Source organism: Rhinatrema bivittatum, chromosome 7 (genome assembly GCF_901001135.1).
Source record: "Rhinatrema bivittatum chromosome 7, aRhiBiv1.1, whole genome shotgun sequence".
NCBI classification, from domain to species: domain Eukaryota; kingdom Metazoa; phylum Chordata; class Amphibia; order Gymnophiona; family Rhinatrematidae; genus Rhinatrema; species Rhinatrema bivittatum.
This window is the reverse complement of record NC_042621.1, coordinates 31,836,919-31,856,791: the sequence shown is the minus strand read 5'-3', so window position 1 is coordinate 31,856,791 and position 19,873 is coordinate 31,836,919. Positions and strand designations below refer to the sequence as shown.

Below are 19,873 nucleotides of genomic sequence, written 5' to 3'. Positions count from 1 at the left end.
TATTGGGGAGGTGCCGATTGCTGCTACTGACACTGAAGCCCATTCTGCTGCCTCGTCTGTGCAGGCCCCGTGGGCTTCCACTTTCTCCATGCTGATAAGAACATAAGAACATAAGAAAATGCCATACTGGGTCAGACCAAGGGTCCATTAAGCCCAGCATCCTGTTTCCAACAGTGGCCAAACCAGGCCATAAGAACCTGGCAAGTACCAAAAAACTAAGTCTATTCCATGTTACCATTGCTAATGGCAGTGGCTATTCTCTAAGTGAATTTAATAGCAGGTAATGAACTTCTCCTCCAAGAACTTATCCAATCCTTTTTTAAACACAGCTATACTAACTGCACTAACCACATCCTCTGGCAACAAATTCCAGAGTTTAATTGTGCGTTGAGTAAAAAAGAACTTTCTCCGATTAGTTTTAAATGTGCCCCATGCTAACTTCATGGCGTGCCCCCTAGGCTTTCTACTATCCGAAAGAGTAAATAACCGATTCACATCTACCCATTCTAGACCTCTCATGATTTTAAACATCTCTATCATATCCCCCCTCAGTCGTCTCTTCTCCAAGCTGAAAAGTCCTAACCTCTTTAGTCTTTCCTCATAGGGGAGCTGTTCCATTCCCCTTATCATTTTGGTAGCCCTTCTCTGTACCTTCTCCATCGCAATTATATCTTTTTTGAGATGCGTCGACCGAATTGTACACAGTATTCAAGGTGCGGTCTCACCATGGAGTGATACAGAGGCATTATGACATTTTCCGTTTTATTCACCATTCCCTTTCTAATAATTCCCAACATTCTGTTTGCTTTTTTGACTGCCGCAGCACACTGAACCGACAATTTCAATGTGTTATCCACTATGACACCTAGATCTCTTTCTTGGGTTGTAGCACCTAATATGGAACCCAACATTGTGTAATTATAGCATGGGTTATTTTTCCCTATATGCATCACCTTGCACTTATCCACATTAAATTTCATCTGCCATTTGGATGCCCAATTTTCCAGTCTCACAAGGGCTTCCTGCAATTTATCACAATCTGCTTGTGATTTAATTACTCTGAACAATTTTGTGTCATCTGCAAATTTGATTATCTCACTTGTCGTATTTCTTTCCAGATCATTTATAAATATATTGAAAAGTAAGGGTCCCAATACAGATCCCTGAGGCACTCCACTGTCCACTCCCTTCCACTGAGAAAATTGTCCATTTAATCCTACTCTCTGTTTCCTGTCTTTTAGCCAGTTTGCAATCCACGAAAGGACATCGCTACCTATTCCATGACTTTTTACTTTTCCTAGAAGCCTCTCATGAGGAACTTTGTCAAAAGCCTTCTGAAAATCCAAGTATACTACATCTACCGGTTCACCTTTATCCACATGTTTATTAACTCCTTCAAAAAAGTAAAGCAGATTTGTGAGTCAAGACTTGCCCTGGGTAAAGCCATGCTGACTTTGTTCCATTAAAACATGCCTTTCTATATGTTCTGTGATTTTGATGTTTCAAACACTTTCCACTATTTTTCCTGGCACTGAAGTCAGGCTAACCGGGCTGTAGTTTCCCGGATCGCCCCTGGAGCCCTTTTTAAATATTGGGGTTACATTTGCTATCCTCCAGTTTTCAGGTACAATGGATGATTTTAATGATAGGTTACAAATTTTTACTAATAGGCTGAAATTTCATTTTTTAGTTCCTTCAGAACTCTGGGGTGTATACCATCCAGTCCAGGTGATTTACTACTCTTCAGTTTGTCAATCAGGCCTACCACATCTTCTAGATTCACCATGATTTAATTCAGTCCAGCTGAATCAAATCTCCATTACGGGTACCTCCCCAACATCCTCTTCAGTAAACACCGAAGCAAAGAAATCATTTAATCTTTCCGCGATGGCCTTATCTTCTCTAAGTGCCCCTTTAACCCCTCGATCATCTAACGGTCCAACTGACTCGCTCACAGACTTTCTGCTGTAGAGGCAAAAACTCACAGTAAAAACTTTTTAAATTCTTTTCAAATTCTTTTCAAATTCTTTTCAAATTCTCTCTTAGCCTGTCTTATCAATGTTTTACATTTAACTTGGCAATGTTTATGCTTTATCCTATTTTCTTCTGTTGGATCCTTCTTCCAATTTTTTAATGAAGATCTTTTGGCTAAAATAGCTTCTTTCACCTCCCCTTTTAACCATGCCGATAATTGTTTTGCCTTCTTTCCACCTTTCTTAATGTGTGGAATACATCTGGACTGTGCTTCTAGAATGGTATTTTTTAACAATGACCAAGCCTCTTGGACATTTTTTACTTTTGTAGCTGCTCCTTTCAGTTTTTTTCTAACAATTTTTCTCATTTTCTCAAAGTTTCCCTTTTGAAAGTTTAGCACGAGAGCCTTGGATTTGCACACTGTTCCTCTTCCAGTCATTAAATCAAATTTGATCATATTTTGACCACTATTGCCAAGCGGCCCCACCACCGTTACCTCTCTCACCAAGTCCTGTGCTCCACTGAGAATTAGATCTAAAATTGTTCCCTCTCTCGTCAGTTCCTGAACCAATTGCTCCATAAAGCTATAATTTATTCCATCCAGGAACGTTATCTCTCCAGCGTGTCCCGATGATACATTTACCCAGTCAATTTACCTCATACATTGTGAGATCCGCATAGAGAAAGTGCTATTCTTGCACATTCCCAAAGATTTCATGTGCCAATCACTAAAAAGTAATTTTTTTTTTTACCTTTGCTGTCTTATCTTAGTTTTCTAATTGGTTGGTCACAGGCTTTTGTTTTTCCACCTTCCCACACACAGTCTCTCAACTCATCTCATACACACACACATACACACTCTACAGGTCCTCAGTCTCTCTCTCACCTGTGGGCCTCCTCTTCGCGGGTCACCACAGGATGGGCTCTGCAGCGGCCCTGATCTTCTCAGGCCGCGGCGCCCTGTTACCGGGCCTCTCCCTCTTCTTGGGCCACTGCGACTTGGGATTTGGCCCGTAAGCGCTGCTCCTCTTCTGCACGCGCTGATGCTTCTCCTCCTTCCTGCCCACGTGGCTCTGGCAACGTTTACTTCCGGGGCTGCACAGGCAGGAAGGAGGAGGAGCATCAGCGCGTTTAAACGCAATCTTTTTCTTCGGGCTGTGGCGGCCCTGCCGATCTGCCTGTCGCTGCACCGCATGAGCCTCCCTGCGCTCGGGGGCATTGGCTCCCCTCGGAATACCACTGCTCGCAGCGGCCCAGGCCTAGTGCTTCCACCAGCCATGCCCGCAGGTTTCTCTTCGGGCCGCAGCGCCAGCAGATCCTATTGTCTTTGGCCGGGTAGTAAAAAAATAAAAATAAATAAAACATCACGTGATAGGAGCGACCGGCCCACCGGGGAAGCCCGATCCCCCGATAGGCCAATCTGCCCCTGCATGTGACATTCAATCCAAAAGACTGGGAAGCCCCCCTCTTGCTGCTGGACTTCATCTCAATTTTGATCAGTTCCTAGTTAAGTTTTAGGTTGCTATGGGAGTAGGAATGTGTCTAACATCCTTTAAATGTATTAGTGAATTCACTATATGTCTGGTAGTGGCCTACCAGGGTCTGATCAAACTCTCAATAAAGTTTTTGTTGTTGGGGTTTTTTTTGTTTTGTTTTTTTGTGAAAGTGGCACCAGCCTATAAATTAAAGGATGAGCTAGGGGTGGGTGGGCAAGGGGTGGGAGGGTTGGGAAATACAAACAGTCTAACTTCAGTTAGTCAGCCAGAGTGACTCACTGCTCCCTTGATTAACAAATGTTGGTACCTATTCAAACCAAATCACACTATCTCAACATCTTTCCAAGGTGAGTAACTGAGCTGAACTTTTCAACCTTTTTACTTAGGTATACACTCCTCCTAGCTTATTTCTAGCTTCTGGCTACTTTTTTTTTTGGGGGGGGGGGTTGTGGTTTGTTTTTTTTTAAATACAAACACTCAGTTCTGCTTACTAGCTGCCTTACAATCTTTTAAAAATAAACACACTACCTACTGCTTACTAGCTGCCTTATTGACTGACTATTTAAAAATACAAACAGTCTAACTTGTTTATTCACTGCCTTACTGACTATTAAAAGCACAAACACACAAACACACTAAATAATATTCCCAAATAGTTAACTTTGCCCCAATACTTTTAAAAAAGACAATGTCCCAAGCAAAAACTTACTGATTCCTTTCAGCCACCAGCAAGGTGATCCTCTCCTCTTAGTGCTCCCCCTTAGCGGATTTAATCAAATTGGCCATCATTTTCCCAGATCTGTTTCCAAAACGGAATAAATTGAATTGATAATATAGAAGGGACTTCTTAGCCCTTTGATGTATCAGGGTATTGATGGCAGTTTGTAAAGATAAAAAAGATGACCTGTGGGATTGAGAAGGAGAGCCAATCAGCACCTGTTTCACCTTTTGGAGCTGCGCGCTGAGGGATAACAACCATCTATATAGCGTTTTTTTCCCTATGGGCCAAATAGGAAATGATGTCCCCCCACAGCACCACTTAGCCATACTCCAAAACAAGATAGGGTTCCCACTATGTTGTGCATTGAATTGGGCATATTCCTCCCACTTGCTTCACAAAAATTCTTGAAATGAAACATCCTCAGCGAGAAAGTAAGGGTAGTGCCAATGGTAGGCAGAACACTTATCAGAGGGTTGGGACAACTCCACCAATATGGGGGCATGGTCAGATAGTATGACATCCCCTATCCCAGCCTCACAGACCCTAGAAAAGTAATGCGCACTGATCAAAAAATAGTCTAAGCGAGAGTGAGTCGCATGCGCCCGGGATAGGTGGGTGAAGTCTTTATCAAATGGATGTAAGGTACGCCACACATCCACAAGGTGGAAAGCATTTTCCAACAGCCTGATCCCCTTACTGGAGACTGCGGCAACTTGCGCCGACGAAGACCTATCCCACACCGGGTCCCGAACGGCATTAAAATCGCTGCCAATGATCATTGCAGTGTCTATGTATGGAAGGAGTAACTTGTGCAAGGTTTGAAAAAAGGAGGCGGAATATACATTCGGGGCTTAGATGTTACATAGCACCAAGGGAGAGTTATTGAATTCAGTCTCTAAAATTAAGTACCTACCATGGGGATCTTTAATTTCTTTAATTACCTTGATTGGTAAGGACTTGCGCAGCAGGACAGCTACCCCAGCAGATTTTGTACTGGCTGAGGCAAAATGCATGGAGCCAACCCAACCTTGTCGAAGCTTCGAATGTTCTATGTCAGTCAACTGTGTCTCTTGAAGAAAAGCCACATCTGCTGATTTGTGCTTCAAAGCCTGCAAAATTTTGGATCGTTTGATAGGAGTGTTAAGACCACACACATTCCAGGAAAATATATAGGTACCTCGACTATTCATTCCAGCAAAACAGCAATAACATCAAGTAGTGATACATACCAATCGTGGACAGGAATGGCTCTCCCAGCATGAGCCACCCCCGTAAACCTAGGAACCCCACGGTGTATATACATGTGACAAGTGTACTAGTATACCGCAAAGAATACTCATCCTCCCCCCCCCCCCACATCCCTGTCCACCCCTCTCTTTCCCTGAGAAAATCCCTCCTGATCCCCCCATCCTCCCCATCCCCTTCCCAAACATCCATCACCCCCGCGCTACACCCTAAACCTAACAATATTAAACTCTTAACTAAGTCACTTAAACACTCCCTACCCCCAGTCCATCCATCCAGCCCTGTCTCCCAGCAAGATTCAATAACAGAGAGGAAAGGGAAAAACCCCCAGAGCCTAAACACACTTACCAGGCTAACAGACCTACATAACTCACCACCCGCAACCCATCTCCTTGTCCAGCTGAGAGGGTAAACCCTAAGAAAATTACATAACAGGCCAACTCCACATATGAATATACTGCTGGTGATGGTCAGTAAAGTGACAGAGCAGTCCTAACACATGTTGAGGCCGGTTGGAGAACAACACCGCTGCAAAAAGGAAAGTGAGCAGGCTGATGTCAGCGAGAAGAAAAGATTTTTATAATTCACAGATATCGATTTTAGCAACAACCCCGGTGAATGGAAGCACAGCACGCCCCTCGGGTCCCGTTACACCTCTCGGGCTTCAGGGGTCTTCCGAGCATTTGCTGATGCGTCATTCAGAGAAGAAATAAATTCCTTCAGTTCCCCCACCTCGGAAAACCATCGCGGTCCCGTCGGGGTGGTAACACAAACTTTGGCCGAGTACACGATAATGGTGCGAAGTCCCAGGTTATGCAACTGAGCACAATAGGGCGATAGCGCGCATCGCTGAGCAGAGAGAGCATTCGAGAAATCTTGAAAGATTAGGATCTTCTTACCTTCGTACATTGGAATTTTCCCCCGGCGTACCGCTTGTAAGATTTCGGCCTTGTGTGCGAAGTTTAAAATTTTCGTGATCATAACACGAGGTCGCTCCTGTTGTGGCTTTTTAGGGCCTAGGCGATGCGTGCGCTCGACCCGCAAGGGGCCTCACGCCGGTAAAATGCCAAGTTCTTTGCTCAGCCAGGACTCCCGGAAGAGAGGGAGGTCTCATTCATCTAATGATTCCGGCAGCCCGATGAATCAAAGATTCGATCGCCTTGACCTGTTCTCCAGGTCTTCCAGGCATTCTGTGTGGTGTGCGAGCATTGTCTTCATGGCTGCTAGCTCCAATCGCGTGGCTTGGAGACCATCTTCTGCATCCGAAATTCGCTGCTCCACGGCCGTGAAACGGGACTCATAGCCAGCAATGGATGAGGTAAGATCGCCGATTTGATGCGAACGTTTTTTGAACTCGGGCTCCAGGGCCTCGACCACTGCGGCATGGATGTCAGCCCAGTTAGCTGCACTGGTGAGTCAGCAGCACAGAGGTCCTCATCAGACTGCTGATCTGTAGGCCGAGATCTCTGTCTCTTTCTCGCTCCTTTTTTGCGGTTCGGGTGGACATTGTCACCAATGAATATCTTCTTCAGCTAGTCCTGCAGCTGAACCTATGGATGTAGGCTCTTAAAGGTGGTTTGGCTGTCTGCGATGGGGCCGGATGGCTGGTTCAGGAGCCAGAGAAGGGGAGCTACATCCACTCTCTTTCACAGCATCACGTGACTCCCTGACGGGCCTTCTTTTTTCGCTGCCACGGGAATGGGCTCCCGTGGTGGCCTCAGTCTGGGTCGGGTTTCCTCTTCACTGTCACGGGACCGTGACGGCCTTGCTTGGTCAGGGTCAGGTTTTCCTCTTCACCGCCATGGGAATAGGCTCCCATGGTGGCCTTGCTTCATTGGGGTCGGGTTTTCCTCTTCGCCGCCTCGGGAATGGGCTCTCGTGGTGGCCTTGCTTCGTCAGAGTTCGAAACTACTATTCCTCCCATCCCACCCCTGAGCTAGGCGATGCCTGCCTTACCGGCCAATCAAAGGCTTCCTCCCTTCTTCCTACTCCCACTGGCAGGTAGAAGGGAGGAGGCTTCCGATTGGCCTGTGTGGGGGCAGGCAGAATGAAGGAGGCTTCCCATTGGGCAGTGGGGGTAGGAAGAAAGGAGGCTTCCAATTGGCCCGCGGGGGCTGGAAAAAGGGAGAAGGAAAGTACAATGGGGCAGTGGGACACTGGGAAATGCGACACACCTGCCGGTGTTTGGTGACACACCGGTTGAGAAGCGCTGTCCTAGAATGTAACAAGGCCTTGTTATGGTTTCACGTTGGTTGACTTTGCCTCCTTTTTGGGGAAGATTGATGCAGCTATATTGCTGCTTTGTGCAAGTTGTGTTTCTCATCCTCTCTTTTTGACCCTCTATTGTTTCATGTGATTGACTCTATAGGTTTCAACATGCAAGCCCTCCTTCCCCAATTCTTTTACCCATTGCTCTCCCCCTCCCCTTCCCATTACCCCCTATATCTGTCCCACACATTCTTACATTCTATCTGGTTCTTCCTGTCTCTATTAGTAGCCATTCAAGGCATCCATCACTTTCTCGGTAAAGTATTTCCTCTATGCCTTATTATCTCCAACTTCATATCATATCAAATATTTAGTACAATGAGCTTCATATCCATAAACTTTAATTTGTTTATGGAAATGAAGCTTTATTGTACTAAATATTTGAAAGTTTCTATGACTTTCTCTGTTCCCTACTGACTTCATGTGAGTACATTTTGAATTCCATAAGTCACTCTGTGTGGATTCCTGCTTGGAATTCTGCCAGTTACTTGTGATCTGGATTGGCCACTTTTGGAAACAACTTGATGGTCCTTTGGTCTGACCCATTATGGCAAGTCTTATGTTACCTCTCCCCTCACCCACCCAAGCTTGCAGGCACAGAGAGTGACCTCTCCTCTCACCCACAGCTAGCCAGGCCTGCAGGCACAGAGAGTGACCATGCCTCTCATCCACAGCCACCCAGGCCTGTGAGCAGTGAAGTTTGGTAGCACATGGATCACTAGAGCTTGGTGTCTTCATTCATCAGAGTGGCAACAGGATCAGACGGGGCATTTTCTTTTTATTAGAATATGGTATATACAAATTTCCAAAATATTATGAACAAACAGACAGATTTAGAATTTTGCAAATGTGACCAAACAAAAATAAAAAGATTCATTGTCAGAGAATCCCACAAACTATTTTCCCTATTAAATCCTTTTATTTCCTCCCAAAAAAACAGGGACATTTTATGAGTGCCCGATTTTCCTGAGGAAAAAAGCTGACTTTGTTCTCCAGCAAGTACCATGAACCAGTTTTGTAATGAGCTATGTTATAAAGAATCCTGATCTAATGATCCTTCCTGCAAGTCCCTATTATTTATACCAAACAATTCCACTTATTTTTTTTTTTTTTTAAGGATTTTTTAAATCTGCACTCATATCAGAGTTTGAGGCAGAGTAGAAATGATGAAACCTTCACAATGAAATTATCAACAACTTAAAACAATTAGAAAAACAAAAAAATTACAGCCCTGGAGAGAAAAAGGTTCTCACGTCTGCATGAAGATCGCTGTGCCTATCGGAATAATGGGGAACTCCCTAGGATGAGGGAGTTGTACTAATGCTTGCGCAAATAGGTGCATCTTCAGTGCTTTTCTAAAGGACTTAAGGCAGCTCAAAGGTCTCAAGTTTTCTGGCAAGGCGTTCCAAAGAATACAGCCTGCCAAGAATCCCTGAGAAGGATGGTATCTTTTAATTAAAACGTGTTAAATTGAAATTATCCCCTTTTTTCATAGTAACTTGGTAAATGATGCCAGATAAAGACCAAAGTAGTCCATCCAGTCTGCTCAGTAAGTTTTTTAGTTAGTAACTGCCGCTCTGTCTAGGTTAGTCTCTGCTTCTGTTAAGGGTAACAGGAACTGCCGTTCTGTGCAGGTTACTGTCAAGTTCCCCTATTTCTTCATTTCCATTCTGTAACCAGCAGGGATCCTCTGTGATCATCCCATGCCCTTTTGAATTCTGTTCCCATTCTTGTCGTCACCACCTCTCCTGGGAGGGCATTCTGTGCATCCACCACCCTCCCCATGAGGAAATATTTCCTGACACTGTTCCCCAGTCTTCCCCCCTGGCCCTGGGAGTTTCATATCATAACCTCTAGTTTTACAGCTTCTTATCTGTTGGAAAGGGTTTGATTTTTTAATGAATCACTAATTCCTTTCCGGTGTTTGAAAGTCTGTATCACATCTCCCTGTCCCATCTCTCCTGCAGGGTATACACATTTAGGTCCTTTAGTCTCATCTCATACGTCTTCTGGTGCAGATCCCACACCATTTTGGTTGCTGTTTGCCCTTTTGTTAAATTGTATAAAATATCAGCACTACATTTTTATTCCTTCCCTTCTCCCTCTTTCCCTCACCTACCCCTTTCATCCTTTGCTCTTCTTGTTCATTCCTTGACCATCCCATCCTTCCCATCCTCCTCTCCCCTTCTCTTCCACCATCTTTCTCAATCCCTGTCCTTCCCTCTGTTCCCTCTTCCTTCCTCACTGTTTCTTCTCCTCATCCATTCTCTTTTTCCCATCTTATCTTTCTCTTCACTTCATTCTTCTACCCCTTTTTTCTTCTATCTGTCCCACCTCTTTCTTTCTCTTGCCTCTATCCCTTCCTCCAATGTTTCCTTTTTGTCTCCTTTCTCCTACTTCCCCACCTCTTTGCACCCTCCCTCCCTTTGTATGTGTCCTCTCCTTTCCCTGCCTCTCTCCTGCACCCCCACTCACTCTGCAGATGGTACAAAGTCTGGGATTTGCGATCTATCGGGCACTGGACTGGGGCCTGGATGACAGTGAGGAGCGGGAGCTGAGTCCCCAGCTGGAGCAGCTCATTGACCTCATGGTAAACAGCAACTCAGAAGGCAGCAGCTTGGGCACGGTAGATGAGGGCTATGAGGGGCAGGAGGAAGAAGAGGAGGTGGATGGGACCCCCCGAGCCCTGCGCACCTTTCATCACGTGCTAAAGATCTGTGCGGCACGCCTGACAGACCCCAGAGAGGCGCCGATGCACTACCAAGCCGTGTGCAGGGCACTGTTTGTGGAGACCGTGGAGCTGAAAGCCTTCCTGATGAAAGTCCAAGAAGCAAAAGAGGTGCGTTTCATGGGAAGGAGGCTCATGTGATCTCATTTTATTTGTTTAGCTGAACTCACAGAGAAGTCTCAGAATGCAGAATTATAACATGTACCTTGTCAAATATACTACAAGACACTGTCCAGGAGAAATGAGCAACAGAAAAAAAAAAAAAGAATAGATCAAAATAACAGATAATCTGTGTGTGTATGTTGGGTGGGAGGGTCTCAGTACTGGAATAGCAGAGGTACTGCAGGGCAGGATTCAGGAGCATTAGCAGATGTGTGTGTGAGAGTAGGAAACATGGTCAATTTTCTCAGTGGAAAAGGGTAAGCAGTGGAGTACCTCAGGGATCTGTTCTTGGAACGGTGCTTTTCAATATATTAATAAATGATCTAGAAAGGAATATGATGAGCAAGGTAATCAAATTTGCAGATGATACAAAATTATTCAGAGTAGTTAAATCACAAGCGGATTGTGATAAATTGCAGGATGTCCTCGTGAGCCTGGAAAATTGGGCATCCAAATGGCAGATGAAATTTAATGTGAATATGTGTAAGGTGATGCATATAGGAAAAAATAACCCATGCTATAGTTACACAATGTTAGGCTCCATATTAGAAGCAACCACCCAAGAAAGAGATCTAGGTGTCATAGTGGATAACACATTGAAATCGTCAGTTCAGTGTGCTGCAGCAGTCAAAAAAGCAAACAGAATGTTGGGAATTATTAGGAAGGGAATGGTAAATAAAACAGAAAATGTCATAATGCCTCTGTATCGCTCCATGGTGAGACCGCGCCTTGAATACTGTGAACAATTCTTGTCGCCACATCTCAAAAAATATATAGTTGTGATGAAGAAGGTACAGAGAGGGGCGACCAATATGATAAAGGGGATGGAACAGTTCCCCTATGAGGAAAGACTGAAGAAGTTAGGACTGTTCAGCTTGGAGAAGAGTCGGCTGAGGGGGGTTATGATAGAGGTGTTTAAAATCATGAGAGATCTAGAATGGGTAAATGTGAATCGGTTATTTACTCTTTCGGTTAATAGAAGGACTAGGGGGCACGCCATGAAGTTAGCATGTGACACATTTAAAACTAATCAAAGAAAGTTCTTTTTCACTCAACGCACAATTAAACTCTGGAATTTGTTGCCGGGGATGTGGTTAGTGCAATTAGTGTAGTTGGGTTTAAAAAAGGATTGGATAAGTTCTTGGAGAAGTCCATTACCTGCTATTAATTAAGTTGACTTAGAAAATAGCCACTGCTATTACTAGCATCAGTAGCATGGGATAGACTTAGTTTTTGGGTACATTCCAGGTTCTTATTGTTGTGCTGGGAGGTGGACCCTTGGCCTAGTGCAGGATTGGTAGGCTCCCTGGTTGGACCCAGAGAGTGCCTACCACCAGGAGCACAGGAGGAGACAGAGACTAGCTGGAGCTTCGCCACTAGCAACCCGGGGTTCTCTTGGGTTGAGCCCTTGCTTACCCGGGCCGCCTGGTCTTAGTTGGGCCTCGCAGGATCTCCTTGAGAGAAAGTTCAAGAGTGTGCCCACCATGATCAAGGGTGCGCGGTTGATGTTCAGGCTATAAGTCCGGGGTGCCAGAGAGGGCCAAAAGAGATTCTCGGAATGAATGGCTAGAATCAGAGCCAGAGTCAGGATAGCGTGGTCAGCCAAAGCAGGGGTCAATACCAGTAGTCAGTCCGTGGATAGCCAGCCAAAGCAAAGGTCAGGTTCCGGAGATCAGTCCGTGGGTAGTCAGGCAAACAGAGGTCAGGTTCCAGGCAGCAGTCAGACATGGCCAATGGTCAGGCAGAGGTCAGTTCCAGGCAGTGTGCAGACGTGGTCAAAGTTGAAGCAGGGGTCGGTTCCAGGCAGCGTGCAGACGTGGTCGAGGAAACAGACAAAGGTCAAATCCAGGCAGAGGTCAGTACCGAGAAGACAGTCCGAAAGCTACTACCTGGGGAGACGCAGGAACAGGAGGATGCAGGAACAGAAGTACGCTGGAACAGAAGGACGCTGGAACAAGACTGGAACAAGACTGGAACAGGACTGGAATGAAACTGGAACAAGGCTGGAACGAGACTGGAACAAGGCTGGAACGAGACTGGAAACAAAGACTGGAACACAGAGGCAAACTTGATATCACAGTGTGATCGACCCGATTGCCAAGGCAAGGAAGTGAAGGCAGAGACTTCCTTTACACTAAGCTCAATCAGGGCGTGCCGCGGAGCTGGGATCTGCCCCTGGCCCTTTAAGAAGCCGGGCGGTGCGCACGCTTGCACACCTAGGAGAAGTGCCGACGCCACGGAGGACGCCAAGCCCCGCCATGAGGCCTGGCTGGATGTGGAAGGCCTGGCAATCGCCACTGCGGGACGCCGAGGCCTAGTGATGCTCGCTGCTGCCACAGGGGAGGACGACCCAGGACCTGTGGAGGAGCCAGTGAGGTGAACAGGCCTGGGTGCAACATTACCCCCCTTCTAAGCCTCCCCCTCCTTGGGCAAGGCTTGTCTGGGTGTGCCCTATGGAAGACCCTACGGAGGTCCTTGTCAAGGATGTTCTATGAGGGCTCCCAGGAGTTCTCCTCGGCCCCATACCCCTCCCAAGAGAGTAGGTACTCCCAGCGTCCTGTTGGAGGAGGATCTCTGCGTGATGGCCAAGAGAGTATGAGAGGCTTTAACAGGGAGTCATGGAAGGTGTTATGTATCCCCATGGATCGCGGCAACTGTAGTTGGTAGGTTACCGCTCCAATACAATGGAATATTGGGAATGGCCCAATATACTTGGGTACTTGCTAGGTTCTTATGGCCTAGATTGGTCCAGCCAGCCCTGGAACCCAAAGGCTCAACCCGCGGGGAACGAGGGCTGGTATTGGTGAAGCGCCAGGTGGCCTCCGTCCATTAGCCCACTCCACCTGCCGACGGTGGGGACCCGTAGGTCCCTATCTACGGGTTGCGTCAACCCCACCTCGGCCCAAGGGTCCACCTCCGGCGCAACATCCATAAAACTAAATGCCCAAAATGCTGATGTTGGCCAGCGTTTTGCCTACCAGCTGTTTCAAGGCAAATTTTGTAATAGCTCCAGTATTCAACTCTTTATTATAGCGGCAAAACCGTTGGCCAACGTCGGCATTTAGCCTTATGGATCTATGAGGCACAGCAATAAGAGATAAGTTTCATTCCTTATTTTTATTCTACAATACATAAAAAAAAGAAAAAATATTGGGACTGAATTACATAATAAAAATAAATTGGATGGTTGGAAAGTTTTTTAGACCTGTGATTGTACTACCTGACTATATGCTTATATATTCCTGGTGTGAACAATGCATATGGGGCTCTGAGGTCTTTTCTTCCTATTGAATAGTATTCATCTAACATTTGAATTTTTCTAAATATTTATAAAAGCAATTTTGTGTTTACTGTGCAGTTTTTTTGCTTTCATTTGCCTGTTGTGGTTGGAATTTTCTGAAATAATCAGCCTTGTATGTAGAGCCAGCCTCAGAATACTGATAGCTTGGTACACAGCCCCACCCCTGAGGATCTAGTTTGCTGGGAGCACTTAAGGGCTAGAGAATGATGGACCTGGAGAGTCCCATGAGTGCTCATAATCATATGTCTGTTCCTGTAAATAGAAGAGGATTGTGGAAGTCTTGTTTAATTATTGCAAAGTTTGTCTAACTTTCAATAACTGGATTAACTGACCTGAACTGGATCTTGGTCTATATTTGTGTTATCCCTGTGCTGTATCATTTTACCTTGCAGAAATGTAAGTTAAGCTATTATATTTTTTCTGCTTAAATACCTGTGAATAACCCCCTGCATATATTTTGAATTACAGTTGACTCACCAATTGCAGGGACGTCCTCAGCCTAACACTCCTGGAATAGCAGGGAGTGGTGGAGGGCACCGGCAGAGCTCTATATGTGGTGGTGGAGGGTGTTTCTCAGTAAGGGAATTACATGTTGCATTGTAGCAGATTTTGGGAGTGACGTATGGGGGATCATGTCTAGCAATGTGAATATCAAGATTTTGCTTTGCTGTTACAGATACTCAGGAAGCTGAGAGTGGATGAAGAAACATCAAGTGATAGGTCGATAGATGATCTGGGCAACCTGCGGAACACAGACTGGGTAAGAAGAAGTTACTAAGCCTATGAATTTCTGGGATTACCAACATTAATTGGGTTGCTAGTTATAGGCAATGCATTAAACATACAACAGAAATTAAGGCAGGCAGGAAGTTCTCTTTCTTTATTGAAATGTTCAGTCTATACCTTCCAACTGTGGAAAATCAGAAGACAATTTTCCTATCAAAAGATCTCCCTTCTTGCAGTGATTGCAGATTGTACCAGCCTGAGAAAGCAAGTTGATGTGGAAGCCCACAAAAAGGCAGATGAGTGTACCAGTCCATAAGGGGGGATAGGCATGCCAACCCATGAATCGATAGATCGTCATGACAATCTATGAGAGAGGAGAGTGTACCAGCTTGTGGGAGGGCATATGGGTATGCCAGCCATGAGAGGATGGGCACAAGAGGGAATACATGCACCAGCCTGTAGTAGGGGGATATGTATGCCAGCTTCTGTATACCCATAACCAACCTTTTAAAGTTATGACAGGTGTGTTAGCTTCATGTGCATGGATGTGCTAGCTTGTGAAAAAATGGATGGGTTGGGTATGCTTGTCTGGCTGCAGGTTAACCAAGCTGTTGTTCTCTTTGGTGTTTCAGGCCCGGCTGTGGGTGCAGCTGATGAGAGATCTTCGCCATGGAGTGAAACTAAAGAAAGTCCAGGAGAAGCAGTTTAACCCCTTGCCTACAGAATATCAGCTGACACCCTTTGAGATGCTGATGCAAGACATCCGGGCACGAAACTATAAACTGCGGAAAGTCATGGTGAGAAGGCATTCTCTGCTGGAGTTGAAAATAGCCACAACTCTTCATGCCAACTACTTACCATGTTTAGAAATAAGAATAATGGAGTAAAGCACTAATACGTTCCACCGATAATATCATCACCAGCGATGTCATGTCATTAGACATCGCTGTGACACCAGTGACAACATGTGGTTAATATAGTTAAACACAATAACATGGTAGATGACAGCAGAAGACCAAGCAGCCCATCCAATTTGCTCAGTCCCTCCTGTCCACATTGCAGGGATATATCCCAGCTGTCAGCCATAGAATCACAACCATTTGAAGGATCTCTCTCCTTTTCCAATTCAGGTTCTGTTCTCTTCCTCTTTAGTTCTCTACCATCTTGAATAGAGAAGCACAGAATACCCCAATATTAATTCAACACACAATACCCATACCCCCATGTTTTCTAATAATCTAAACAGCTACAAAAACTAGTGAGGTTGTTGCATGAACATCTCACCTTCTAGGTCACATGTGGTCTTTCTGGCCAGCATCAATCTACCAGCGCTGACTCTGTAAATTTCTGGAGAGTTGCATCCTGCTGATTCCAACTCATCTCCCCTATCACCTTATTGCCTTGCTGGTCTGTACCCAGTCACTACTAACTTGCCTGCATTGAGTCAGTTAGTTTCCAGAGATTTATAGCCTTCTGGTTCAAACCTGGCTACCCCATGGTCTGAAGTGTCATTAGGTTGTGCTTCTTTAATCCTCCATTTGTTATCTTCTTTTCAAATCTCCCCTTGTCACTGCTCTTGAGAAAGTGAAGGGTAGGTTATTTGCAACACTGCATCCTTCCAACAATGTTTTACCACTGTTCTACACAGCAGACCCAAGCATGCTTGAGTTCTCTCACAATACTGGGTTCTTGCATTTTTACTGGTAGGTTATTCCAGGTATCTACCACCCTCTCAATAGCAAAGCATTGTCTCATATTTCTTCTGAGCCTTCATCCTTCCAACTACATATCATGGCCCCTTATTTTTTAAATTCCTTTTCTATGGAAACTGACACCTTCCTGTAATTTATTGAATTCTTCCTTAGGTAGCTGGGAGAGGCTAGAGTGAATGAAGATCCTTCTGGTTTCATCCCTGTAGTATAACAGATTGTGCAAACTAGAGAATGTTTTTGATGACTTTTTTTATTGGAACACAGATCAATTTTGTCAATTTCAAAGCCTACAACATTGTTTTGACCCTTATCCATCAGTTTTGGTGAAAGGTTTTCAGGATACGACTTTACTTCATTTGTTGAACATAGTTAATCACACCCTGAAGGAGGGGTTCCTACCAGTTTGATTAAAGAGTTCTGTGATTACTGATTAGTCCTATTTTGGATAAGCCAGGCTTGGACATGGCAGAATATAAGAACTACCAGCCATAGTGGCGAAGATCATTGGGAAAATTGTAATAAACCAGTTGACCTCATTTTTTTTTAGAAGAATATAATAGATTGTCAGACTTCCAGATAGGTTTTCTTAAGGGATACAGATTAATAATGTTTTAGTCTCTGTGTAAGATGATGTTCTGTAATGGGTAGATCAAGGTAAACAAGTTCTACTAATACTGCTTGATTTATCATCTGTCTTTGATCTGGCGAACCATGGGATAATTTTGGAGAGATGTAGATTGAGAAGTTTGACTGGTCACTACAACAGATGACTTAATTTTTAAATGTGTAAAAGCTAAGTTCATTTCAGTCCAGACAAGTGGGTTTTGCATCCCTACTAGCAGATGGAGGCAGAGAATACATTTTTCTAGCACTGCTACATAACCGAGAGTGTCACCTGCAGTCCCTCAGTATTTCTCTGTTTCCAATAGATGGTAGAGGTGCAAACCTGCAGTCTGAGATAAAGAAAAAAATTAGGTTAGAATCAGAGCAGAAGAGAAGATGAAGATTTGAGAAGACTCTCCCTGAGGTGTTGGGTATTAGTATGGGTCATCCTTCAGTTTGAGCCAGGCGAGCGAGAGGTTGGTAATCCCTAATCAGCTTTAGCCCACAGCAGCCAGGGGTCTGAAAGTCAGGGGTCCTGGTTCCCTCTTTCTTCTTCCCCGAAGTGTCTCCAGCAGCAGGGAAGTTTTCTTTCTTCTGGCTGGGTTTATTCTTTTTGCTGGCATTGTGTCTTTAAAAAAAAACCCGGTAGCTAGCAGCTGAAGGGCCGTCAGATGACTGGTCACGCAGCAGACCATCAGGGAGGAAGAGGCTGAGTATTTTATGCTCTCCGGAGCTTCAAGACAGTGCCTTTTAGCTAGGGAAGTTTTGGGGCAGTGGTTTGAGCTGTGGTCGGGCCGACAGTGTTTACTTGCAGCAGGCACTCTCAGCTACATGTGCACATAATGACACTGACACAATCTCCCGAGCACGGGAAAGCTTCCGTGCCTGGGGCCCCAACCGCGTTTCAGCTCAATTCAGCCGCGCATTACCAAGAGTGTGCTGGGGGAGGGGGAGGACCCTCCATGGAAGCTGCTGGTGCTAGAAGGGTCACTCATTCCCCGGACCTGGGGTGGGGGGGAACTCTTGTCTGCTTGGCAGGCAGGAAGGCAGCATGCAGCAAGAGTTAGACAATCTCTGGGGAAACCAGAGACACCCCTCCCTGCAATTCAGGAGAGTCACTTGGAGGAGCTTGTCCCAGTTGCAGGGGATGGGAAATGTGGAATTTTTTTCTATAGTTTTTGTCCTTTTTTTGCACAAGGCCTATCTGGCCAGTAAGAGTGCTGGAAGCACTAACTCAGCACTGACTCCGAGTGCTGAGTTAGCAGCCTCAGAGTCTCTTTAAGAGACCGAAGGGGTCCCTGCCCAAGGGGTTGGGAGACCTACTCATCCGACTGGGTCTGGCCCATCTTGCTGGGTAGAGGACTCAGCGAATTCTGATGATTTGCAGGATGGGCTGGAGAATGATCTGGGGGATGGTGTAGGAGATCCCCAGGCAGACAATGCGGCTGATATGGATCAAGATGAAAGACAAGCAGTTGTCTGACTCGAAAGAGGTCCCGATTGCAGAGGGAATGACCCTCTAGTGGTCCTCTGCAAAGAGAAGTTGAGGCCTCTTATTCACCAAGGGCTGCAGGAGTTGCGTATTAAGGTGCTCCAGAGCTCCACCGAAAACCTTTCCGCTCATTGAGAAGATTAAAAAGCTGGTGGACCAGGAATGGGATGTTCCGGAAGCAGTTCTTAAGGTGGCCAGGGCAATGGCAGGATTATCCCCCTTAATGGAGGACACACTGCAGCTGTAGTATTGCTTAAAGGAAGATTCTTCAATTTCGGCGGTCTCAAAGAAGATGACCAGTCCAGTTGCAGGCTTGGCTGCGCTAAAGAATGTTCAAGTCCGTGCATTGGAGATTCAGCTGAAAAAAAAAAAGGTGCTTGAAGCCTTGGCCTTGAGCCTTCGGGCAGCGATTTGTGGTAGCCTGATGCAAAGGGCCTGTTTATGCTGGGTACAGAAGTCTCAGGATAACACTTTAGCCGGCTCTGGTGATGATAGCCAGGCAGCTCAGTTGGAGGCTGGGGTTGCGTATGTGCAAACGCAGTATATGATTTGATCTGGACTTCAGTCAAGAGTATGGTAGCGGCGCTATTGGTTCGCCGACTTCTGTGGTATTGGTCAGCGAATATGTGTCCCAATTCCCAGCTCTATAATCTTCCTTTTTAAGGGAAGTTTTTTGCTTGGCGAAGACCTGGAACAGCTGATGAAGCATTTTGGGAAGTTGAAGGGAAAAAAATTGCTGGAGGATAAGAAGACTGGCAGGAAGACTTTTCTGGCTTATGCCCATTTCCAGGATGTGAGATGGATTTGTTCCAACAAAGGTGATTCAACATCCTTGCAGAAGCAGAGCTATGGAAGGCAAAACTCCTTTCAGGGCTCGAGAAGACCCTCCAAGAATAGCTCTGATCAGGGTACTGGATGGGTTAAATCCTCCCAATGGAACCAGGATGGTACATTCTCTCTTGGGGAAGCAGTCAGAGCACTTCTGACTCAATTTTACAAGCAGTGGACCAGAATCACCTTGGACCAATGGGTTCTGGAGGTGGTAAGAGACTGCTATGCCTTGGAATTTTCTCACCCTATCAGAGAACTTTCATGGAGTCAGATTGTGCGTCCTGCAGCAAGCAAGAGGCAGTTCGGGAGACATTACGCTGTTTGCATTGGTTAGGTATGATCGTTCCGGTGCCTGCAAGGGAGCAGGGTCTAGGGAGGTACTCAATTTTTTGAAGGGGGTTAATAAACATGTGGATAAAGGTGAACTGGTAGATGTAGTGTATTTGGATTTTCAGAAGGCGTTTGACAAAGTCACTCATGAGAGGCTTCTAAGAAAACAAAAAAGTCATGGGATAGGAGGTGATGTCTTTTCGTGGATTACAAACTAGTTAAAAGACAGGATGTCCAACTGATAGTCCCGTTGAGTCCAGAGCAGGAAGAAGCATGTGTTTTGT

The 19,873-nt window shown here is 45.5% G+C and overlaps 1 protein-coding gene across 6 annotated transcripts in view; it reads left to right on the top strand.

Annotated features, from left to right (window-relative positions):
• SPIRE2 (spire type actin nucleation factor 2) overlaps positions 1 to 19,873 on the top strand; it is a 208,670-nt gene that overhangs the window by 75,718 nt on the left and 113,079 nt on the right. For 4 of the 6 annotated variants that reach the window (XR_003857675.1, XM_029608206.1, XM_029608207.1 and 1 more), the window contains exons 3-5: positions 10,187 to 10,543; positions 14,572 to 14,655; positions 15,254 to 15,418. Coding sequence is in view for 5 of the 6 variants with exons in the window: in XM_029608206.1 (XP_029464066.1) it covers positions 10,187 to 10,543; positions 14,572 to 14,655; positions 15,254 to 15,418 (606 nt within the window). In the remaining variant the exon portion in view is untranslated. The remainder of the gene's footprint in view (positions 1 to 10,186; positions 10,544 to 14,571; positions 14,656 to 15,253; positions 15,419 to 19,873) is intronic. The other 2 variants (XM_029608209.1, XM_029608208.1) reach the window with 1 other exon arrangement.